We start from the raw sequence: 25383 nt of genomic DNA, 5'->3' as shown, positions 1-25383 counted from the left end.
GTTGAGTGAGTGTACACAAATAAAAGTAGACAGTTTATAGTTTATAATTATGTCTTGCACTTATCTGTATGGCTAAACATGACGGAGTATTTTAAGTTTCCGCTGGAATAAGGAAAAAATTCATCAAAAGGCGACAACGACTTCGTCGGAAAGAGGGTTAAAGAAAACGTAGCCTATTTAGTTTCATATAGTTAGGCTATGTCTAAATATTATAATCTTTTAATTTCATATGTTGATTATGAAAAGTGAGTAGCATGAGTAAGGCTACATAATCAGATGCGCATATGTCTGGAGACATGGATTTTGAGCACAATTGAATTGTGTTTTCTAGAAAGTCTTTCTTTAAAATTAATTTCGTTTTGTATAAATTGTATTTTAATTTTGATCAATGTTTAATCAACTATTTGGCTGTAGGCTATATTTAATAAATAAGAAGCAAACCAAGATCGTCGGGAATGGATAGACCTAGTCTTTGAGCAAGGCTGAAACTATAGCGTCTTTCTGTTTTAATACATTTCTTGAAAATATGTCATAATTACAGTAGGCCTATAGATAGTTAGGTTGCACCGGGGTCCATCATTATAAAGTTACGCCACTTTCCTTATTAGGAGAAAATATATGTCGTTTTAACGACATAAGATCTCGTAGGCCTACATACTTGAGTGGGAAAAAAATGATATGTAGGCCCTATGTGAGAGCAATGCGTGACCGTACCAGGTGACCTGTAAATGCGAAAAAAACTGTTTCCATTGCAGTTTTGCGAAAATTTTCTTTTTCGAATTGCCTGAAAAACCACCTCATGCGAGCGTAAAAACTTTTTTGCGATATATGGGAGTTTTTGCGAAATTGACGCGTTTCCATTGGGCATATTTTCAATTCGCAATTTCAATTTGCGCAATTTGAAGGGTAAAGGAAACGCGGCTATTGACTTGGCTCCTACTTACAGAAGCTGTGTACAAAATACAAAGCTGCCATTCAACAGAACAAAACAGAGAGATGTGCCTTGAAATATCTAATATCTTAATGCAATCTGCTGTCAATCACATCATCACTACATGGCACACGCTAATTGCATCTCATTGCAGCCAATGAGCTTGCTTGCTTAACATTTAAATAGTTTGGTTCTGTGTTTGCTGTAAGCAAGTCTTGCAGCATGTTATCAGAAACCCGCCACCTCCTCCAGTTTCACCCCTATAGATCTGCTATGGGTATTCATATATACTATTTTCTATAAGCATATATGTCTTACATGCTTATAGCAGCTGTATTGGTGGTAGCAAATCTCTGAACTTGCTCTGCAGCAGCAGCATAGCAGATCTATTCTGCAAGGACCAAATACATTAACATTGTCATATGCATTGCCATGTTAAACTATTCCAAGAGTTGACATGATTGAAATTTAGTTTTAGAGCACATTAATCTAATTGTCATATTTTCCTTAGTCACTGACAAAGGGAAAAAGCATCACAACAACATTACATAAGCAAGTGCTAGCCAGACGGAAATGGCAGGTAAGCAATAATAAAGCTAAAAAAAGCTTAACATAAAAAAAAGCTTAACATAAAAAAAAGAAGTTCATTACCTAACAGTTTGGGGTTTTTGTTTGTTTGTTTTTTGCCATTCCAGTGTTCACTCATTAGATACAAGTCTAAAATGGTGATGAGATCCATTTCAGAATTGCTGGATGACTCTTCTAGCCATGTGTCCCTTGCTGTGCCTAAAAACCTTAAAGAATGCTCACCGCCTCCATCGTCGTCCTCCGACTCAGATGAGGACACTGATGAACTTCCTTTCATTCCTATGCCCCACACAATGATGTTCTCTGGTTCACGGATGTCTCTGACTGAGATCCATGAGGATGATGATAATAATGTAATTAGAGGATCCAATGATTCCTACCAAAAAAATATTTATCAGCTCGAGGACATCACAGAATGTCAGCAAACTGATCGACAGGAGAATGTAGACGACCTGGAGATTGCAGAAAGGAATGAACACTTGAAAGAATCCTTGCAAAGGGGTGCCAGTGTAGAAGCTGAACAGGTAGCAGGCAAGTCCAGAAGAGAGCTAATGCGAAGAGGGAGTTCTGCTGACAGTGCGCTTCTTCTGCAGATCACACCTGAAGATGGTAATGTGAATGATAATACAGAGGAAAGACAAGAGCATATGAAAAAGGCAGTTTCTATGGAGCTTCCACACAGGAGCAGTAGTCCAAAGACAGGCAAGCTGAGCAAGGAAGACTATGCTCTAAAACTTGATCTTATGAGGCAGAGGTTGCTAAGAGGGGGTACTGTTGACAAGAATATGAGTGGTCTTCGTGGCCCCTTGCTTGAGACACTGGGTGTTGATGATGACAGGCGAACTGCCTCTTTGGATCGGAACTTCAGACGTGCCAGATTGAGTGCTTCAGGAGTTTCTCAGGCATTCTCCACTGACAGTCCTGAAGAAACAAAAACTGCATCCAGGAAGAGGTCTTCTTTAAGGGAGGGAAATTCAGAGTCAATTTCACTGCACAGGAGATCTGGAGCCCCACTAGAGATTCCCTGCATTATTTTGGATGCCACATCTAATATCACAAATCAAGCCAATGCTTGTCTGCCACCTGTGTTTCCAAGAGAAATTTCTTCCAAGCCACCAACTCCAGAATTAGAAAATAAACAGGTGTCTAAGGGAGAAGAATCTATTGATAATGTCCATATTATAAATACCGCTCAGCCTGGGTCTATATTAGATGACACTGATAAGAAGTTAGAAAAGATGGAAGAACACACATCTCAAGACTCTCAAGACAGTATGCAAGGAAATATTAATAAAAGTACTGAATCTTCTCTTGATATACTTCCACATGACATATCCTCAAATTATTCAAGTGCATGTAAAGTGCAGGTAAATGGCAAAAATACATCATCTGTCACAGTGTTACCCACCCCTATCTTGAAAATCTCACAGCCAGATACTCAATCTACCACTGGACTTGCATACCAGCCTACACTTAGAACTGATATCAAAGATATTGATTCAGAGGAACTTTTTGAGGCAAGGTTTAAGAAAAGGGATTCATCTTTGACACATGGCCTGAAACGATTGACAAGGGCAAAGTCTGAAGAAAACTCGCCAGCTCTCCCACGGAAATCAGATGAAGAGGTTTATCGACCTGGTCCTGTAGGCACCCCATTGGAGTTTGGGCCTAGACGATTGCAGGAAAAATCCAAGTCTGTCCAAGACCTCAGGGATGTGGAGAAGGAATCTGGGCTTGGACTTATTGGAAGATTCTCTTTGCGTGCAAGGAGATTGCAACCCATTCATAAAAAAGGGAAAGAGGAGACCTCCGATTCTGTAGCTAACAGACGACGAGTTACCTGGGCTATGGGACGTAGCAAGTCCCTAGACAAAAAAGAAGTTAAGACAGGAAGCTTTGATAACACTATAGATACAAACAAAGATAATCTTGAGAAAGATAGTAAGAAGGTTGCTGAATCGCCTGTCCTTGCTGTGCGACATAAATTTGAATCTAATGTTTCAGGCATATTTGATAGAGTGCATAGTAAGTCAAAAGACAGAAAGGACAAGGAAACTAAACCCCACGTTGAAGCAGAAACTCCAAAAGAAGAGAAGCAAGACATCAAGAAAATAAATGATTCACCAGTTCTGGCATTGCGAAAAAAGTTTGAGTCAAAGGTATCTGGATTTTCATTAAGAAAACAAAGTCAGCCTGAGAAGAGGGAGGGAGATAAGGAAACTAGAAATGAAGAGCAGAAAGCACTTTTGTCCTCCTGTCATCGCCGCTCTCAGTCTGATGGGCTCATTCATAAGAATGTGGACATTCCAGAGAACCAGCTTCCCTCACAAACTGCTACTACATCATCCAAAGAGACAATGAACTACACTTCTAGTGCAGAGTCTGTAGAGTCCTTTAAGAGTATGTATTATTTAGTTTATGCAATGCATTTTATTTTTGTGTTGGTTATCCAAAACTATTCCAACACTTACTGCTAAGTATGTAAGTTGTTGCTAAGTATTCTAGTTAGATACTGTAACTTTACGAGTTAAGCTTTTGAAACTAATTCATGCAAATGAAGAAGACACATTAATTGCAAAATTGCATTAAAAGCATTTTTTTTTGACAGCTCCTGAAACTGACACAAGGTCTAGGTGGGACAGATGGGGTTTGTCCAGAAGTAAGAGAGACAGGACACCATCTAAATCATGTGCACCTGCATCTCCAAAGGAAGGTGATTTTTAAAAAAAAATTCCATTCCTTCTCTACTCCTTGTATGCCAAGTGCCACAGTTTTGATCAACAATTCCAATTAACAGTTAATCCAGTTTTTATTTATTTATTTCAGATTTTCCTCCAGTTTTCCATATTACACTAAAGGACCATGTTCTTCTTGAAGAAAATCCAGTCACCCTTAGTTGTCTTCCAGCTGGTAACCCTGAGCCTAAAATATTATGGATGAAAGGTATTTTTAATTCATTGGTTTACTTTTAATTATGAAAACGCTAGTTCTCCTACCATTTTTGAACTTTTTTCTGTTCATAGATAAGAAACCTTTGCAGATTCATGACAGAATGAGCTTAGTGGCCTGCCCAGATGGAAGACAACTTCTGATGATCATGAAGACATCTAAGAAGGATGCTGGAATCTATGAATGTGTAGCCACTAATAACCTGGCCTCTGCAACTACTTCCTGTATACTGTCCTTAGCCTGTAAGCTCTGGAAGATTGCTTACTATTTAGTATCCACCATTTTCCTACACCCCATGACGCTTTTGCACGAATTATGGGAGTAATTTCCATTAATCTGTAAATAATCAGTGAAAGGTTTGCTACCAAGGCAAGGCAAGATTATTTATATAGCACATTTCATACTCAATGGTAATTCAAAGTGCTTTAGACAGAAAATGAATTCAAATAATCACAGTATATGCTTAAGAAATAGAAAAACAACCTGAATCACTAAATTTGAAAACTCATCTCTTCCGTGAGCACTTAACCTCATCTTTAAAAAAACAACAACTACATTTCCTCTATTCCCTCCCTATAGCTTATGCTACTCTAAGCAAGGTGCGACCAAAAAGCTACATTCCGCTTTTTCAAAGCTCAATAATCCGCTCTATGCAGGCGCGCTACCCTCAATCGCGCTCTACTCACGACCCAAGAGAACGCTCCACTCATCACTGCATGTGCTGTGAGTTTAACCTGCATCTTTAGACTAATCCTGACTCCTGAGTATTTAATTTAAGTTGCATACATTTTGTTCTTGCACTGATGTTAAATTTGTAGCCATTTTGCACTTTGACAGCCAGTTTAAAATGTTGAGTATCGTGTGTATCGGATAGTTTACAAAATCAAGTAATTCTGACAGTTTTTGCCATTGAAATGACTGGGAAAAAGTGTCCCAATAACCCTGAATTATACTATGTGAAATCCAAAATGCATTGCATTATGTTGCTTGAAACCCCAAATATTATAACATTCTTTATCAACAATTATTCAGTTATTTGTAACAATGTCATTGTAAAAAAGCTAGCTACTTTTTGATAGTAACTTGTAGTGTAGCTATTTTTTCAAAAGGGTAGCTTGAATGTAACTTAACTACTTTAACTTACAAGTAGCTTGCAAGTTAAAGTAGTTCTATTTAGACAAAATCATGCCTCCACATAGTGCTTTAAAACTGTGTGTGTCTGATATACTGTATACAAAGCGTCATATAGATGCATTTTGTCTTAATAGACAAAATTAATCATCAACCTATACTTATCTATCAAAGGCAAAAAAGAACATCAAACAAAAATACTACCCCACACTCACAGAATTAAAAGAAAATATATACATTTATAATTTTTTATATGTTGTTTTTTGTATGGTAATGATGTTGAATGAGCCAAAAAAAATTAGCTTTGTACGGCAACACAATTTTGGTTAGCCCCACCAAATCTCACTCCAAAATTTTTTGAAAAGTTGGCAGCTCTGCAATAGTCCACCCTGCTGGTGATAAAATTATAAACAAGTTTCTCTTGTCTGGAAACAAAGCATCTAATTCATGCAATATTTTTGAGATGATAGTATTCTGATTTAGTTATTGCTTTGACATGACTAAGGCCACTAAAGTCTGACTCCAAAATCACACCAAGATTCCTGACTTGATTTTTTTGTTGTTTTACCCCTAAGTGTCAAGGCATGCATTCACCTTGAGAACTTTATCTTTAACTTTCAAATGCAATGATTTTAGTTTTGTCTTTGTTTAGCTGAAGAAAGTTTTGGCACATCCAATTGTTAACTTTATCAATGCACTGGCACAGGGGAGTCAATGTAGTCGTTAGGCGATAGGGCTAAGTAGATCTGGGTGACATATCACTGTAGTAATATATGTATGTATTATGTAATATATGTTGCCTTAATCAAAAATGTTCATTAACTTTAGCATTGAGTAATAATATTTGAGTGATTTGAAGTCATTTTCATCATTTTGACAGATTTGACAGATAATATTCCAAATATTGAATTTACCTGGTTTAGAAACATTCCAGTGAGCACTGTTAATAGGGATTAGAAGTGAAAACAGGAGCCAATTACATTTTAAAGCATCCATGTGAAAACAAACCTGAAAGACGTGAGGATTTGAGGAGACTTGAAGAGATTCTCAGAACCTTCCAATGAATTATTAGTATTAATTATAATGAATAGGATATATTGTAAATTAAATAATGAGAACAGACCACAATTGCGCAGTATGCTGTTTTTTCATATTATTACAGAGGAATACAAAGAGAAAAAAAAGAAAAGAATCAGGAGGAAAAGAGTGAAGAGCTCTTGCCTCAGATATTCTTGTGATATCATGTCACATTAAAATATCAAGTGTTATGTTATTCTGATGTCTAAAACTAAAACATGAAGAAAAATTTGACAGCTTATTCAGTCAAACCTTATCATTTGAAATTATTCGTTTCAGTCTTTTTGAGTGGAAGTTCCCTAAACCGGAAGTGCATCCCTTAATTCAAAATGCAGTAAGCTCATCAGGAAAAAGGTGGATAGCATTATTGCCAAACAGATGTTTGGGTGTTCTCACATTTTATTCATTATATGCTTGCACAAATTATTTTCTGATGCTCATATATTGTTTATATCACATTTTAAGGTGTCCCAAAACCGCCAGGAACCCCAGAGATTCCACAGATATACAATAACACTGCTTTGGTGCAATGGAAACCGTCAGACACCAAAGTTCCTTGCACATACATACTTGAGAAAAAAATTGATGGTAGGGAATATCTAATACATCATGCATACTGATCCATTATGTTTTATAATGGTATGGATTTTCCAACTTCAAACAAACCAACAAGATTAAAATATTACTACTATATGTTAAATGTTATTATTATTAATATTGCTGTTGTTATTATCTCTTTGTCATTCATTGTGTGCAATGTGTTACGTTTTATCTGTAGGCGATGATAAGTGGTTGACTGAAGCTACAGGAGTGACTGATTGTTTCTACAATTCCTCTAAACTTCCAATTGGTTCTACCATCCGATTCCGAGTGGCATGTGTAAATAAAGCTGGCCAAGGTCCATACAGTAATGTGTCAGAGGGAGTAAGCATTAACTTTAAAGGTACTGAGTGTGATGTTCAGTTGTACTTAAATACTTAGCCTTAAAACGTTGTTGTTCTTTTGGTGATATTAGCTTCTATTACAAGACTTTTCATATTTTAATTAACTGGTTAATGTTATTTTATTTTTACTTTCTGGATTAGCTAAATACATTTCTGTGTACATCAATCCTACATCTGTTTTGCAGTGGCACCACTCCATAATCCTGCTGAAATGAAGACACATCCTTCAGCCTCTTTCCCTGTTGTGACTACTGCTGTGACGACATCTGCTTTTACATTAGCACAGCCAAGTGTGTTTAGTCAATCTGTTAGTCCTATTACTGCACAGTCTGGTTCCTCTGAAGTCCCTGTTTCTCACTCTTGCCCAAAGACTTCCATGCCTCCTCTTGTTCTCCCCAAGCCAACAAGCACTGTCAACATGATCCCCCCTATTACGCAAGCCCAGACTGTATCTCCGAGGTCATGCACAGCTCCACCCTCAATAGGCAGATCAATTTCCCCAGTCCCTACATATGTTCCAGCCACTTGCTCAGTTGCTCCCACCCCTGTCTCTCCTCCTGTGATTTTGGTCAGCAGTATCAGTCCAATAGGAGAAGGAGCAAGCTCACCCACACCAGAGACACCTACAGGACGAGTGGTATCCTGCACCAAAACTGAGACCACTTTGAGGCAAGGAGTTCCTCAGAAGCCATACAGCTTTTTGGATGAGAAATCTAGGTGAGACAATTTTTTTCCCTTTATTTATACAAATAATTATCCATCTATTTATACAGTTTACAAATCTGCAAGCACAAAACACATTTGTTTTTGACAGGGGTCGTTTTGGAGTGATAAAAGATTGCAGAGAAAACGCAACAGGGAAGATGTTCATAGCAAAGATAGTTCCCTATGATCTGCAGACCAAGCAAACAGTCACAAAGGAGTATGAGATCCTGAAATCCCTCCATTGTGAAAGAATCATGGCCCTACATGAAGCCTATATCACACCTCGCTACCTTGTACTCATAACAGAGTACTGTACAGGGAAGGAGATCCTGTGCAGTCTCATTGACAGGTATGTATGAGCCTTTCGGACTGCAGTCAATTTTTAGAGATTATTATATTTTAAATAGGATGTGAAAATGAAGTTCAGTGTCTTCAGATGAGTCTTGTTTTCTCTTATAGATTCTGTTACTCTGAAGATGATGTAGTGGGTTTAATTGTCCAGATCCTTCAGGGTTTAGAATATCTCCACAGCTGCCGGATTCTTCATCTGGACATTAAGCCAGACAATATCATGGTCACCAATCTCAATGTGATTAAAATCATAGATTTTGGCAGTGCTCAAAGGTTTAACCCTCTCTCACTCCAACAATACAGCAGAGATCTTGGGACTCTGGAGTACATGGGTATGCACATTGTGCAATTCATATCCTGTAATGTTTCTCTACATAAGGATTTCAAATACCCATCCATGTCTTATTGACATTAATGACATGTGTCCTGCCTTCCTCAAGCTCCAGAAATACTGAAAGGGGATCTAGTAGGACCACCAGCAGACATTTGGAGTTTGGGAGTTCTTTCCTACATTATGTAAGTCATCTGAAAAGGAATTAAAGTTGTCATGAAACAGAAGTTGCAACCAACTTTGGCATTTGGTGTATTTCTGAGAGAAATATCTTATCAAACAAGAAAAAAATGTGTTTCATTTTAAGTCACTTTGTTTATACTGTAGGCTCAGCGGTAGACATCCTTTCCAAGACAAAGATCCAAAACTGACAGAGACCAAAATCCATGCAGCAAAGTTTGACTCATCTAAGCTCTACCCAAAGGTGTCCCAAAGTGCCTCCACATTTTTAAAGAAGATATTAAATGGCTATCAATGGTGAGTATCAATTACACAGCCGGGAGCCAGTTGCAACTTAAATTAAAACAGCCCTTAAGTGTGGGGTTTTTGACTATTCCTGGAGCCTCCACAGCATTTTTTAGATCAGGGGTAGTCAACCCTGCTCCTGGAGGGTTGCCTTCCTACAGAGTTTAGCTCTGGTGTGTTGGGGCAGGTTCGTGCTAAGCTTAGTAGGACATTGGAGGAGCAGGATTTGATACCCCTGTTTTATAAGGAGATACCAACTTCCATGGCTCTACCATTAGAAAGTGCAACTTCAGTCACATGTGCCTCAAAAAACGATCACATTATAGCCTTGATGACATTGAATCGCTTTCTGACTTTTACGACTGTCAATCACTGTTTATGTATACCATAGAAATAAATTAGCAGTTCCATCCATCCATCCATCCATCCATCCATCCATCCATCATCTTCCGCTTATCCGGGTCGCGGGGGCAACAGTCTAAGCAGAGACGCCCAGACTTCCCTCTCTCTAGCCACTTCCTCTAGCTCTTCCGGGGGAACCCCGAGGCGTTCCCAGGCCAGCCGGGAGACATAGTCCCTCCAGCGTGTCCTAGGTCTTCCCCGGGGCCTCCTCCCGGTGGGACGTGCCTGGAACACCTCCCTGGGAAGGCGTCCAGGAGGCATCCGAAATAGATGCCAGAGCCACCTCAGCTGGTTCCTCTCGATGTGGAGGAGCAGCGGCTCTACTCCGAGTTCCTCCCGAGTGACCGAGCTCCTCACCCTATCTCTAAGGGAGAGAGAAAGCTCACCCTACGGAGAAAGCTCATTTCGGCCGCCTGTATCCGGGATCTTGTCCTTTCGGTCATGACCCACAGCTCATGACCATAGGTGTTACATGACAATTAGCAGTTCCTTAAACAAAATTGTCATGTACTGTTATAGTTTTGCTTTCATTTTCATGGACTTTTTGTTTGTATTTGTTATTTACTGTGTTCCTTGGTTTCTAAGTAGGTGTTTAGGTGCTACCCACTGAGCCACCGTTGGTCACTGCAGTACTCGTTGTACAAGCATGTAGAGGCTTTTTACAGTTCAGAATCATTACGATAATGACGACATGGTGTGAACACACCAATTGTCTTGTTTGTGTTCATGCACACTGTTACGTTGCTCTTCGCCTGTTTGGATTATTCTCATTTTGGACCTGCTATGTCTCACAATCTCCCTTCCTCATTATCTTCAACCATCTGTGACAGGACAACTATCTGTCGCAAAATTGTCCATGACTTCTGTTACAACTTTAGTTGTAAACTCCAAATATAGCTCAGTCCAAAATAAAAATTGAATGACAAACACGTTGAAGATTAGCGGACAGGCTGTCAGTTCATTAAGGAATAAGACGTTTTCTCACACACATAGTTTATTCAGCATACTGATGTCTTTCTTTGTTTTTTTGTTTTGTTTTTTTGAACGATTATATATAGTAGCTAGATGTTATGTGAAATACATAGTATTTTGAATTACTCTATGAAGAGTAATATGGGTAATAGACATGTGCCGGTAAACGGTAATACGATATACCGCAATAATGAACATGCACAATATTGTTATCGTGGGCAGTTCAAAATACCGTGAATAATTATTTATTACGAATTATTCAGATTTTTAGAATGAATTTTAAGAATACTTTACCCATCAACCGTTTAAAATGAACAACACGTCAAAGAGGAACGCGCACTGATGTAAATAGACCAAGAGGAACGTGCAATGATGTAAATAGACCAAGAGGAACGCGCACTGATGTAAATAGACCGTGCATGAGCCGAGCACATGGCGGAATGAGGAGACCCGCTGAAGTGCACATTCATTCTCTGACAGCAGAGGGCGCTGACGGAACAGCAGAAACGCAGCCGTTTCCCCGCTCATCACATAACCTAATACATAATACTTAAAGACTTAAGGCTATTCATTTTCAAACTTGCATTTTATATTTTAATCTGGACTAAATTACATGCCCTAGATATTGTTTGAATATGTTCTGACTGTTGTTCAATCACACACTTTACAAGGCTCCAGTATTTAACATTAGTTCATTCATTAACAAACTGACAATGAAAAATACTTCTAAAGCTTGTATTAATCTTAGGTAAATGTACATTTCAGCATACCTATTGTTCTTTATAATTCTTTTGCACTTTAATCTGTTTTAAATATTTGTTTACTTTATACATTTTTGTGTATTGCTTTATTGTATTTAAATGTTTGGTTCTTTTGTTATAAGAAAGTGATTTAACCTGTTGTTGTATGACAACTCTGCTTAGACTGTTGCCCCTGCGACCCGCCCCCGACTTATTTCAATATCGTGATAATACCGTATACCGTGATAAAAGCTTCAGCAATTAATCGCAACATGAAAATTTGATACCGGCACATGCCTAATGGGTAACCAGGAAATTTCACATATCTTTTGATATTCTTAACTGATTTTATGGACTTTTTCCTCAGGTGCCGACCCACCATTAAGGACTGCCTCAATCACTCATGGCTTCATGATACATATTTAAAGAAGTTACGTCGACAGACCTTGACTTTCACTACCACACGGCTCAAAGAATTCCTGGGGGAGCACCAGCGCAGATGTGCAGAGTCAGCTACTAAACATAAGGTCCTTCTCAGAGTCTACCAGAGTGGGCCTTCATCCCCAGTCTCACCTACCTAGCTCACCAAGCAGTACCGCCGCTGGCCGTTTTGATGCCCGAAGCGCAATCATTTTACGATGCCCACGGTGGCAGCGTTCCGATTGCACTGAGCACTTGGTGCCCTACGCGCAGCGCGTGATGTGCGTAATGGGAGCGGCGGCACTGTCACCAAGCACACCTATCAGTGAAGAAATTCAAGGACTTTGAACAGTACAAGGAAATTAAATTTTTCAGAGCTGGCAAATGTCTGGAAATTCTACCCAGGAGTTTCCTTGATGACAAATAATATGAGTTGACGAAAGAGAGGGAGAGAGAAACTGACTACATTAAGGGTGAGACTTGGTCGATAGCTGACAACTGAAGTATCAGTTGTTTCAGGTGATGGACATTACATAATGAGCAATACTGGATTAAATTAACTTTGGATCAGTGATTTTACCAGAATTAATTTTTTTATATACAGTATATAATATCATTAGTATTTATGTAGGTTGCAATTGGTGATGCATCCATTTGAACTTGAATTGAGTATTTTAAGAATTGCAGACGAAAGTAATAAGAAATGTCCATGAACAAGAATACAGTAATAGCTACTGTTTTCTACATTTACTGAGAACAGATTTTTTTTAAGAATTGTTTAAATGCAGTGCAGTGTAAAATGCTGATTTGTCAGTATTTTAAATAGTCAACATACTATACTTTTAAGTTTAGAAAGAGATTATGCTCTAGTGTTCTAAGATGTTCCAAAGTTTATTTATTTAAACCATTTAGGCCATTACTGTAAATCCAAGAATTAAAAAGGTTTCCTTGCTCATTATGTCACTACTTCTGTGTATATCTTGTAGATGTATGTTTATTGTTTACATTTGGTTTTATATTTCAAACTCTATATTACACTGTGTTTGGCATGTCTTTCAATACATTCAATTTCAGTATAGAATTTTTGCTGTTTCGGTTTTGTTGTTTTTGTATAAAAAAAAAATGTAAAAAAATTTGGAATGGGTACTATGATAACAGGTCTAAGTATATATTTACTAGTGCTGTCAAATCGATGAATCGCATCTAATAAAAGTTTATGTTCATATAATGTGTATATATATATATATATATATATATATATATATATATATATATATATATATCAAATTGATTATTCACATCTAACAGTAGTATATATATATATATATATATATATATATATATATATATATATATATATATATATATATATATATATATATATATATATATATATATATATATATATATATATATATATATACTACTGTTAGATGTGAATAATCAATTTGACAGCACTAATATTTACATATTTTTTTCCCCATTTTATAAGGAAGTATTATTTCAACAGAATTAAAAATAAAACATTTATAAAATTGACCTTTTTTGATCTTCTGACTTCTTTTATTTATTTTTGTATTATTATCACATTTACAGCAGCATTGTTAGTACGGTTTCATCAGCTTTGATATCAGTGCTGTTTTCATTTAACAAAATACAGAAAATGTTAAATTTTAAACAACATAAACATTTTTGCATCTATAAAATAGAACCTTCTGTCATTTCTGTTATTCTATTCTGTAAAATATTAAATATTATAAATACTATAAAAAGTGTTCAATCCACATAGGACACAACATACTTTCTCTTGATCAACATTCATGAGAGACTTGTTACATTTATAAATTATCGTGGTTCTACTTCTACTGCTACTACTACTACTACTACTACTACAAAAATTACCTAAAGAGGAAATCCTCATATTTTAATCCCTGTGCATCTTCATACACTTTCAATATGCACATTGGCCCTCATTTATCAATCTTGCGTAGAAACGGGCGTATGTTGGCGTAAGATTATGCTTACACTCCTCTCACCGCCTGATTTATGAAGCTGTGCGCACCTCTGAAATCCAGGCGTACGCAAAACCTGCCCTTGATAAATGCCGTGCTGAAAACGATCGTCATTAGAATAACACGCCCCTATATATTCAAGTCTCATGCCTCCCCCACGCCCTCATTTTACGCCATGGACACTCGGAAGACGGCAATGAAGCGAAACTTCTCTGACGTGGAGATCGAGACCATCACCAGGGAAGTGGAAAAAATTTTTTTGTTTTATTTGGGAGTTTAAAGAGTGGGATTAAAGGCGCCCACAAAAAGGTGTACGGTGGAAATCCAGTTTAAATAGCTTTTTGGATGAGAAATTACCTATCACAATTAATTATTTTACAGCACGTGTTTTGAAATAATATGCATTTAATTTCGTATCACATCACATGTATTCGGGTGTACAATAGTGATGATGATGTGATGTGGAGTACCATTCATTCACATTAATATAATTGCATGACAATTTGTTAGATTCTTATTATTATTATGATTTGTATTATTAATGACGCTTATTGTTATTTAGAAGAAGAATTTCGTTATTATTATTATTTATTTTATTATTATTTAAAAGAAGAAGAATGTCATTTTTATTATTTTGTCAGTCTGAATTATGTTCAGTTCCAGTCCGTGCGCAGCTAACCGGGCCTAACCAACGTCAGGTAAAGCGCACAGGCTCGCAACTGGAGGAATATCAAATGCTTTGGTAAAGTCACACAAATTAAACATTGAAGTCCATGTTGCACAAAAATAAACACTTAAATTTATAATTACTTCCCTATTCGCACGGGATGTGGGGAGCTCTGGTGATTTGTAATAATTGCAGAGAATGTCTGTGATCTTAATCCCGTGCAAATCGGCCATGTCTGTAATATGTAAAGTAAAAATTCCCCCGCAAATGACCTACCATATTTCGCCGGACACCGAGGTCCTGTGATAATATTAGTCCTGTGCGAATCGGCATCTATTTGGCCGGGATTAGGCGGATCGTATATAATTTTTGCAAGGTTTTTGTGTCCTGTGCGCATTTCTATCTTTATCTTTCACGAAGAATGGAGCTAGGCTGCATATAATGCGCACCGTTATGACTTCCCGTGCGGCCGCGCGGATTATAGACTACTACTTTCACTTTAGAATGAGCACAATTTGGGAGTAGCCTAATTGCTTGAATGGTGTGTTTAATATTATTCTTAATGAAAAACACAAAAACAGAACAGTACAATGACAACTCGCTTAAATGGGCACTTTTACATTAGCTTTGAAACTGAATCTTCCGTCGTATATTGTTATTATACGAAATTATTTGTATTACTAAAACAATCAAAATGATATCGATACGACTGTTTATAATTTCATACAGCTATATAACGAAAAAACATTTTCAAGTAGGCCTAACATCATATCCGGGAGATAAGTCAGTAAATTCGAGTAAAATCACAGTTTATCTCGTGCGAATGCGCCACGCAAAATTCAGATGTGGGGGAGTAATTTCTAAATCACACGAGGTCCCCAGATAATACTTATCCCGTGCGAATAGGGCTTTATTTGTTGTTGTTGTTGTTGTTGTTACAGTGGGTCATACTATAGCATATCTTTGTCAGTGCGTTTTGTGGTGTTAGGAATTGTTTTTCTGCGCATTTTCGCACTAACTCAAAACGTGCGTACACCACCTCCTGAGCTGGCGTAGGATTTGAGCGTGCGGTAGGCTATGCCAACGTCCATATTGATAAATCTCAAAGTCACCGTGGTTTTGGGTGTACGCCAGGTGTACGCTGGAAAATTGGTGTACGCAAGATTGATAAATGAGGGCCATTGGCCCTCATTTATCAATCTTGCGTAGAAACGGGCGTATATATTGGCGTAAGATTATGCTTACACTCCTCTCACCGCCTGATTTATGAAGCTGTGCGCACCTCTGAAATCCAGGCGTACGCAAAACCTGCCCTTGATAAATGCCGCGGCTGAAAACGATCGTCAGTAGATTAACACGCCCCTATATATTCAAGTCTCCGCCTCCCCCACGCCCTCATTTTACGCCATGGACATACGGAAGACGGCAAAGAAGCGAAACTTCTCTGAAGTAGAGATCGAGACCATCACCAGGGAAGTGGAAAAAAACAAAATTGTTTTATTTGGGAGTTTAAAGAGTGGGATTAAAGGTGCCCACAAAAAGGTGTACGGTGGAAATCCAGTTTAAATAGCTTTTTGGATGAGAAATTACCTATCACAATTCATTATTTTACAGCACGTGTTTAGAAATAATAGGCCTATGTGTACAATAGTGATGATGATGTGATGTGGAGTACCATTCATTCACATTAATATAATTGCATGACAATTTGTAAGATTCTTATTATTATGATTTGTATTATTAATGACGCTTATTGTTATTTAGAAGAATGTCATTATTATCATTATTATTATTTATTTTATTATTATTTAAAAGAAGAAGAATGTCATTTTTATTATTTTGTCAGTCTGAATTATTTTCAGTCCAGTCCGTGCGCAGCTGCCGGGCCTAACCAACGTCAGGTAAAGCGCACAGGCTCGCAACTGGACGAATACATGCCTACAAATCAAATGCTTTGGTAAAGTCACACAAATTGAAGTTCATGTTGCACAAAAATAAACACTGAAGTTTATAATTACTTATTCGCACGGGATTATTAGTATATGCGGGGAGCTCTGGTGATTTGTAGGCTAATAATCGCAGATAATGTCTGTGATCTTAATCCCGTGCGAATCGGCCATGTCTGTAATATGTAGGCCTAAAGTAAAAATTCCCCCGCAAATTACCATATTTCGCCGAACACCGAGGTGATAATATTAGTCCCGTGCGAATCGGCATCTATTTGGCCGGGATATCAGGCCGATCGTATATAATTTTTGCAAGGTTTTCGTGTCCTGTGAGCATTTCTATCTTTATCTTTCACGAAGAATGGCGCTAGACTGCATATGTGCACCGTTATGACTTCATGAGCGGCCGCGCGGATTATAGGCTACCACTTTCACTTTAGAATGAGCACAATTTGGGAGTAAATTGCTTGAATGGTGTGTTTAATATTATTCTTAATGAAAAACACAAAAACAGAACAGTACAATGACAACTCGCTTAAATGGGCACTTTTACATTTAGCTTTGAAACTGAATCTTCCGCCGTGTTATTATAGGATAGGCTATTGCTTAGTTACGTTTTTAATTGCGTCTGTTCTCTAACTGAACGAAATTATTTGTGTTACTATAAAACAATCAAAATGATATCGATACGACTGTTTATAATTTCATACAGCTATATAACGAAAAAACATTTTCAAGTAGGCCTAACATCATATCCAGGAGATAAGTCAGTAAATTCGAGTAAAATCACAGCTTATCCCGTGCGAATGCGCCACGCAAAATTCAGATGTGGGGGAGTAATTTCTAAATCACACGAGGTCCCCAGATAATAGCCTAGCCTACTTATCCCGTGCAAATAGGGCTTTATTTGTTGTTGTTGTTGTTGTTGTTGTTGTTGTTTTTGTTTTTTTTACAGTGGGTCATAATATAGCATATCTTTGTCAGTGCGTTTTGTGGTGTTAGGAATTGTTTTTCTGCGCATTTTCGCACTAACTCAAAACGTGCGTACACCACCTCCTGAGCTGGTGTAGGATTTGAGCGTGCCGTACGCCAACGTCCATATTGATAAATCTCAAAGTCACCGTGGTTTTGGGTGTACGCCAGGTGTACGCTGGAAATTTGGTGTACACACTTTTGATAAATGAGGGCCATTGAGTTTACAATGACACTTGCTTCCTATCATTCTGTTCTGACTCCATACAGGCAGTCATGAGATTTAAATTATGACTTTTTTTCTCATATCAATCCACACAATGTATGCAGTGGCCAGTCTATGTCTCTTTTGATATCACCGTTACATTTTTTAACTTTGAAGTAAACATGGTTAAAAGGTCAAAGAGCATTACTTTAATTTGCTGGATATGATCACAAATCCATTACTTCCCTCTCTCTTATACTGTCCTCATGTTTGCAACCTTTGATAATTCACTAAAGCACTGTCAGTTTGGCACTAGTTTTGGCCTTCCCCGTGGTAAACTTGACTGTCCCACTCATGTCAGAGCTGGTGTTTTTGAATGTCAGTTTGTGGACAGTCCCTTGGTTCTCTATTCGAATATTGGGCCCTGACTGCAGGTTCTCCCCATTTAATGTCCAGATAGGAGGCTTGATGAGGGTCATGGACACTTCACACTGGAAGCAAGCTGTTTCAGGAGCTCTCACTTCCACATCCTCTATATTCTTCACCACTAGGATAGACTGGGCTATGAAGTAAACAAAACAACAACAAAAAAACAGTTTGAACTATGACATTTGATGTCATTCATATCTCTTTTAATTTCTCAAATCAAATTACATTAAATATTGTCTTAATATTTTTTCCTATCCTATTAGCATACTAAAATCATTGAGCTAGGCCTATACTGTATACAGTAGAGATCAAAATAAGAGAACAACATACAATTAATTCCTAAATGTCAAGGTCACTGCTTAGTCCTATTTGAAGTTATCCTAACATACATTTTTTTAGCATATTTCATAAGTTAAATATATACTGAAGTACAATATATAAAACTTAAATGAGACAATTGAAAAAGAACTGGTCGAAATTAGAGAACACTTTCAGATTCCTCCAAGTTATTGGTGTTAATCTGGCACCTGGTACTAATTTCCTTAATTATATGGCAAACCCTATTTAACTGCCAGCAAACTTTAACAATTTTCACTGACTTTGCAAGATGGCAAGCTGCTCTAAGGTGATGAAACCCTACGACTCCAGGTTGTCCAGATGAAGGTCAAAGGGATGACCCTTTCAGTTATTGCAAGAGAAGTTGGTCATTCCAAATCTGCAATTTCTAGAATATTGAAGGTTTACAAAGACAATAATTAATTCAAGTCCCCCCAAAAAGGCTGGTCGTCCATGTACTGTACACTCTAAAAAAAAAGGCTCGTAATCATAGGGGAACCTTTTTTAGTGCTATATAGCACCAATTTTGGTGCTTCAGTGGTTCTTCAGCGGTTCTTCAGAGGTGCTATATAGCACCTTAGTCAAAGAACCGGTGAAGAACCTCTGAAGAACCGCTGAAGAACCTCTGAAGAACCGCTGAAGAACCACTGAAGCACCAAAATTGGTGCTATATAGCACTAAAAAAGGTTCCCCTATGATTACGAGCCAAGAACCATTTTTGGTGCAATATAGAACCTTTTTTTTTTTAGAGTGTAAGACCAATGAATGAGAGGACAGGACAATAAAGAGACTTTCAACGGGGAATCGTTCAACACTGGAGCTGGAAGTGCTCGCCAGTTCAGAGCTGAACACGGTAAGGATCTGTCTCAGTGTTTAAGAGGACTGAAAGACCACTCTGCAGTGACCAAGCCTCTCATCAGCAGAAAGAATCAAAAGGCTAGACTAACCTTTGCTGAGGAGCATGTTGTGTGGACAGAGGAGAACTAGTCCAAAGTTCACTTAAGTGATGAAAGCAAGTTTAATTTATTTGGGTCTGATGGGAAACATCATGTTTGGCATCAAACTGGGGAAAGATTGAACCCAAAGTGCATAAACAAGTCAGTTAAAGGTGGAAAAGGAAGCGTCACGGCTTGGGTGATGTTTTTTCGCAGCAGGAGGTGGACCTATTATACAGCTACATGGCAGGGTGAATGCAAATGTTTATTAGAACCTCATTCAGCAACATGCAGTTCTTTCTCTGTGTGCATCTCCCAATCAGATCCACATTTTTATGCAAGACAATGCCCCCTGTCACACTGCAAAATGGGTAAAGCTGAGAACATTGAAATAATTCAATGGCCAGTCCTGATCTAAACCCAATTGAAAATCTATGGAAAATCCTTGCCGACAAAGTTATGGCTAAGAAACCCACTACAGTTACCGAACTGTAGAAGAAGAGTGGACCAAGATCACACCAGAGCAGTATCTAGTGATGGGCTGAGGTCATTCAAAGCAAGGGCCTCTACACTTCCTACAAATTTGACTGCTGTAAGCCTCACATTTTATTTGTAATGGGGTTTTTTTTTTGTGCTGCAATGGTTATTGTTAATCTCTAATTTTGATCACTGTGTTTTCCACAAAATAAAGGTTTTATTTTTAAAAGGTTTTATTTAAAGGTTACCATTTTGTAAAATATGCTAGTAGAATAACAGTATACCCACAGCTAATCTTCCTTCAGATTAGCTTCCATTTTAAACAATGAAGATGGTGTTTCTAAATCGTTCTCTAATTTTGATCTCTACTGTATAGTAATTTCAATTCAAACAATTCTCACCTTCAACCAGCAGCTTGGCTGTGGATGTGTGCTCCCCAACCTCAATACTGTAGATTCCTTCATCCTCCAGTGCCACCTGGTGGATGACAAGTTTATGGTAACAGCCTTCTTGTATTATCTCCATGTGTTCTGTGGATTCCAGCTCCTCGTCCCCTTTGTACCAGGTGACATCACAATTTGGGGAAGATGCAGTGCATTCTAGAATGACTCGATGTTTTTCCAATGCTGTTCGATCTCTAAGGGGACGGACAATGCTAACAGGAAGCTCTGTAAAAGTAGATATTGACAAAACTTTATATGTTCTCATTTGTTAACAAAAGTTAATGCATTAGTTAACATTAACTACACTCTAAAAAAAAAAAAGGTTCTATATTGCACCAAAAATGGTTCTTGGCTCGTAATCATAGGGGAACCTTTTTTAGTGCTATATAGCACCAATTTTGGTGCTTCAGCGGTTCTTCACCGGTTCTTTGACTAAGGTGCTATATAGCACCTCTGAAGAACCACTGATGCACCAAAATTGGTGCTATATAGCACTAAAAAAGGTTCCCCTATGATTACGAGCCTTTTTTTTAGAGTGATATGAGCAATACATTTTTACAGCATTTGTTATATAAATTGTTCATAGTGCTTTAATGTGTTCAAATACAACTTAAAAATGTATACATTTACTTATACATTAACTAATGTTAACAAATAAAAACCTTATTGTAAAGCGTTACCAAATAATATTTTAAGTAACTATGAATGCAGAATTATATACAATTAAAGTACATATTTTATACAGTACCTTCAACCTCAAGATAAGCAACTGACTCCACTTGTTTGGAAACAAACTTGATTTCTCCAGAATCCTCAGCCTTGACGTTGCATATAAGCAGGAAGTGCTTTGTGCCTATTTAAATGGTAAAAGAACAATAACTTTCTCAAATTGAATTTAAAGTCTGATATCGTACATATAAGTAATTCCTAAGTGCAGAAAAACAATAAAGGATCAGTTCTACAGTATGTATATTTACAGCATTAGTTTAGTTTATCCTCACCCTCTGTACGAGTCTTGATGGTGGAAGTGGGACGTATCCTGCTGCCATTTTTGTACCATTCCCCAGGCATTTCTTCCATAGACAGCTCACACATAAAGACAGCATTCTGGTCCTCCTTAATCCAAAGATCCTCCAAGCCAGTTATGATCTCTAATTCATGTTCTGAAAACAATGTGGAGAAAATGATTGTGTATTTCACTTTTTGATTTTTACAAGATTGGAAGAATATATAAGTGGTCATATTTAAGGCACAGATTATATGACAAACAATTGCATAAAAAAACTACTGACACATATCTCTGACATAGATGTGTCAACGATAAAGGACAACAAAAAAATATATATCCCTGCACAAAACCTACTACTATCTTGGAATTCAAGAGTTCTCTATTCAAGAGTTACAAGTATTACAGCTGTGGGCCCCCCCCTTACATAGGACATGATCTTATTAAAGTTAGCATTAAACAGAAATTGTGACCAATTTTATATAATTATTATATTATAAATTCTAAGTCAAACGGCTTATTGAACATGAAATATTACTTGATCCATCGGTTGTGGATTGGATTTTTGAAAAATGAGCTTTGCACACTGGAATGGAAGCAGATCTGAATTTGCTTAATTGCAGTATATATCATACATGTCAAGGTAGTCATATCATAAGAATAGAAAGTTATGACTTTTTATGAGGCCAAATATATTTTATAAAGAAAATATATACACAGATGAATTATTTACAGAGACCAGTAATACTATGTTTGGACTTCATGCCAAGTTTAACTCTAGCTAACCTTCATGATAATAAAGCATTGGCAAAAGTAGTGAGCCTTTCCTTTACTGTCTATCTTGAATTTTGAGTAGAAGCTGAAGCAACCAGAAAATATCTAGTCTCAAATAAAATCCTCCCTAATACAACGGGACAATTTCACTGCTAGTGTGCATTTTCTCGAAGTTTACAATTAGCAACAAGCTGGAAATGTGATGAAGACTAAAGTAATATATGCTTACCATACACCTCAAGTTTACAGGAAGTGCTGAGGTCACCTATTTCACAAGTATAAAGGCCTGAGTCACTGACGCTGCATTCCAATATCTGTAAACAGCGTTTACGCCCCATGGAATAAATCCTTAAAGTCTTACTGGATTTCAGCTCCAACTCATTCTGCCAATCAAACCATAGAAAGTTCAATGAGAAAAAGTTAAACACATTTAGGAAGGTACAGTGCATTTTTTTAGCAGTACCTTCTGCCATCTGACATCCACATTTGGTCTAGACAGCTCAAATTCCAAAACGACTGAAGATTCCTCCTCAACTCTGACATCGGACAGCTTCTTAATGATTATTACTGGTGTTTCTAAGAATTTGATGTACAATGTTTGTTAATTTTGGCAATTATGTGACAAATATTAAGACACTCAACTTTGAAAAAATACTGTTTGTTTTTGTTGAATCCCAAGCATAAATGTTTCTCTTTTAAATACCCACCTTTGACTACCAGTCTGGCAGTAGTTCTCAGACCTTCTGCAGAGAAGACAATGCTACCCGTGTCCTCTAATGTGAGGTTGGAGAGAGTGAGGCCATGTACTCGTCCATTGGAACTAACACGCCAGTTGTTATTGGGTTTGACACGTAGACCATCTTTTTGCCATACACCCTCCACATCAGCATGAGAAAGTTCCACCTCGAAGGACGCTGTCTCTCTCTCATATGTCTCAATGTCCATCAGCCCCTTGCGTATGACAATCTTCCTCGCTGTAAATAGTTACAGAGCTTGTTTTGAATTGAACTAAAAAATCTATAAAAATGTTACATCATGAACAGATAATTTCAGAACTGTTAGGCCAAGGACCAGAATTAGCTGATGCTTCTATTCAAATGCCTGCCAAATTCTTACATGCATCATTTTATTTAATATTACCAATGGATTGTATACTATTTCAGCAGAATTATATTTAGTTAAGCTAAAACTCCAAATGCCCCCTTAAGTAATTCATCCTGGCTTTGATCATTTCTTTTACACAATCAAAAGACGTGCTCAGAGTTTCTTACACCACTTGTGACACAAGGTTATGTATGCTCTTGGGCACTTACGCTCCACATTAAGCTTGACCTGCGCACGGTCATGGAGGGTCTCACAGCGGTAGGTTCCTCGATCAGACAGATTGAGGTTACTGATGGTCAAGATACGTTTACAGCCATTCTGGGTGAGTTGATGTCTGGGTCCTTGCTGGATCACCACCCCCTGTCTCATCCACTGCACCTCTCCAGACTCCAGACTCACTTCAGTCTCTAATGTAGCCTCTCCAAACTCCTCAGCCATCACTGCCTCCATTCTCTTTGTAAACAATACCTGTGCCTCTGTATGTAAATGTAAAAGATTGCCAAGTTACAAAAAATGTGTCCCTGGATATTAGAGGGGAATTTCCATTGAAATTACACTTTCAAACAATCTTGAGAAATAATCACAAACACTTATAATTTTATATTAAAACACTGATAAATATTTATATTAAACTTCATCCAAAAATTTTAACGTTATTTTGCTATCATAAACAAATTTTTTTTTTTGAATCTTCAATTCAATTGATTTTTAAAGCACATTTAAATACAACAAACATTGTTTCAATGCAATTGTGCAATTGTGAGTTATAAAGTCCAATTCTGAGGAAAAAAAGACTGACTTTTATATTTTATATCTATATCTCACAATTCTAAATGTATAACTTGCAATTGCGACTTTATATTACGCAATTCTTTGAAAAAGTAAGAATTGCAAGATGTAGGCTCGCAATTGCGAGAAAATAAAATCAGAATTGTGAGATAAAAAGTCAGAATCATTTTTTTTATTCCATTGTGGAAACAAGCTTTCATGTATTTAAAATTAGACAGAGAAGAAGCAGAACTAAAGTGTAATGGGAGACTTTTCCACAAACTTGAGGCCACAATTGCAAAAGCTCAGTCTCCCTCAAGCCCCTTTCACAGAGCATTGATCACAGAAAATTGCCAGAAAATTGCTAGAGTGCCTTCTGTGTGAAAGCAAACATGTCCCGGGATTGATCCTGGGATGGGGACCTAGTAACATAGCTGGGATCAGTCTCGGAATACGCACTGAGTGATCAAAAGGCAGGACCAATGCCGTAAGGGGTGTGTTGTAGTGATGATGCTGAAGCTGATATAATTTGCCAGATTAGTGAAATGATACACGATGCGCTAGTTTATTAACAAATCAGAAAAAAATTAACAAGCGTGGTTCCGAGAGAGAAATTGCAGATCATAAGCAAACTTAAGACGTGATGCGAAGATCGTACAGATCGTACAACTTTTTTTAAAATTGGAGTCTCAAAATAAACAAAACTCAAAAAGTAACAGATTAAAAAATACTATTTTTCTCTTTGTATACACTGTCATTGGCTCTAGTGGACTGATTGTTTCTCTATTTACGACTATTTCCCTTATTTAGAGCATTGTACATTCTGCAAAATATATCCTTTAGTGTTCCATGACTTGTTTTCGATTTGTGGGTGATTAGATGATGACAAAACCTTCTTTTTAGACAAACAAACCATCAAAAAGAATGAATGTTTAGCTTTATTTACTTACCCTGGACCTTGAGACTGGCTTTAGAAATTATGCCCTCAGCCTCTGCAGTGATCCGGGAGGAATCCAGCAGCTGGACCTTCCGGATGATCAGAGAATGGCAGAGACTGTTCTGTTCGATATGGAAGCGATCACTGGGTTTGATGGGCTCTCCATCCATGAGCCAGACCAGCTGAACATCATCAGGGGAGACCACACACTTAAAAGTAGCATCCTCACCCTCCATGACTGTGGTATTGTGAAGCTCTGTGAGGAATTCCACCACACGAGGCACTGCAGATGAAGGTTATTGACTAAGTAAGATGACTAAGTTTGTTGTTTTGTATCTTCCAACAAGTACCTTGTTTCACACTTAC

At 37.6% G+C, this 25383-nt stretch overlaps 2 protein-coding genes across 5 annotated transcripts in view; one reads left to right on the top strand and one right to left on the bottom strand.

Annotated features, from left to right (window-relative positions):
- Window positions 1-13119, top strand: part of spega (striated muscle enriched protein kinase a) — an 86031-nt gene extending 72912 nt beyond the window's left edge. For all 4 annotated transcript variants that reach the window (XM_079841005.1, XM_079841004.1, XM_079841006.1 and 1 more), the window contains 13 exons: window positions 1443-1511; window positions 1627-3919; window positions 4128-4232; window positions 4346-4462; window positions 4543-4710; window positions 7142-7264; window positions 7455-7619; window positions 7806-8337; window positions 8435-8674; window positions 8785-9008; window positions 9117-9192; window positions 9335-9484; window positions 11954-13119. In XM_079841005.1, coding sequence (XP_079697131.1) covers window positions 1443-1511; window positions 1627-3919; window positions 4128-4232; window positions 4346-4462; window positions 4543-4710; window positions 7142-7264; window positions 7455-7619; window positions 7806-8337; window positions 8435-8674; window positions 8785-9008; window positions 9117-9192; window positions 9335-9484; window positions 11954-12167 — 4476 coding nt within the window. In that variant the 3' untranslated portion in view covers window positions 12168-13119. The remainder of the gene's footprint in view (window positions 1-1442; window positions 1512-1626; window positions 3920-4127; window positions 4233-4345; window positions 4463-4542; window positions 4711-7141; window positions 7265-7454; window positions 7620-7805; window positions 8338-8434; window positions 8675-8784; window positions 9009-9116; window positions 9193-9334; window positions 9485-11953) is intronic.
- A 418-nt stretch (window positions 13120-13537) lies between these two features.
- obsl1a (obscurin like cytoskeletal adaptor 1a) overlaps window positions 13538-25383 on the bottom strand; it is a 34729-nt gene continuing 22883 nt past the window's right edge. Inside the window, exons 16-25 of the mRNA XM_079840995.1 lie at window positions 25031-25300; window positions 23522-23788; window positions 22916-23182; window positions 22672-22784; window positions 22438-22591; window positions 21430-21591; window positions 21177-21281; window positions 20387-20653; window positions 17938-18370; window positions 13538-13975 (exon numbers count right to left, since the gene is read on the bottom strand). Of these exons, the coding sequence (XP_079697121.1) occupies window positions 18099-18370; window positions 20387-20653; window positions 21177-21281; window positions 21430-21591; window positions 22438-22591; window positions 22672-22784; window positions 22916-23182; window positions 23522-23788; window positions 25031-25300 (1877 nt within the window). The 3' untranslated portion in view covers window positions 13538-13975; window positions 17938-18098. The remainder of the gene's footprint in view (window positions 13976-17937; window positions 18371-20386; window positions 20654-21176; window positions 21282-21429; window positions 21592-22437; window positions 22592-22671; window positions 22785-22915; window positions 23183-23521; window positions 23789-25030; window positions 25301-25383) is intronic.

The sequence above is a fragment of the Gobio gobio genome (genome assembly GCF_949357685.1).
Source record: "Gobio gobio genome assembly, chromosome: 17".
Classification (NCBI taxonomy): Eukaryota; Metazoa; Chordata; class Actinopteri; order Cypriniformes; family Gobionidae; genus Gobio; species Gobio gobio.
This window is presented reverse-complemented; position numbering and strand designations above follow the sequence as displayed.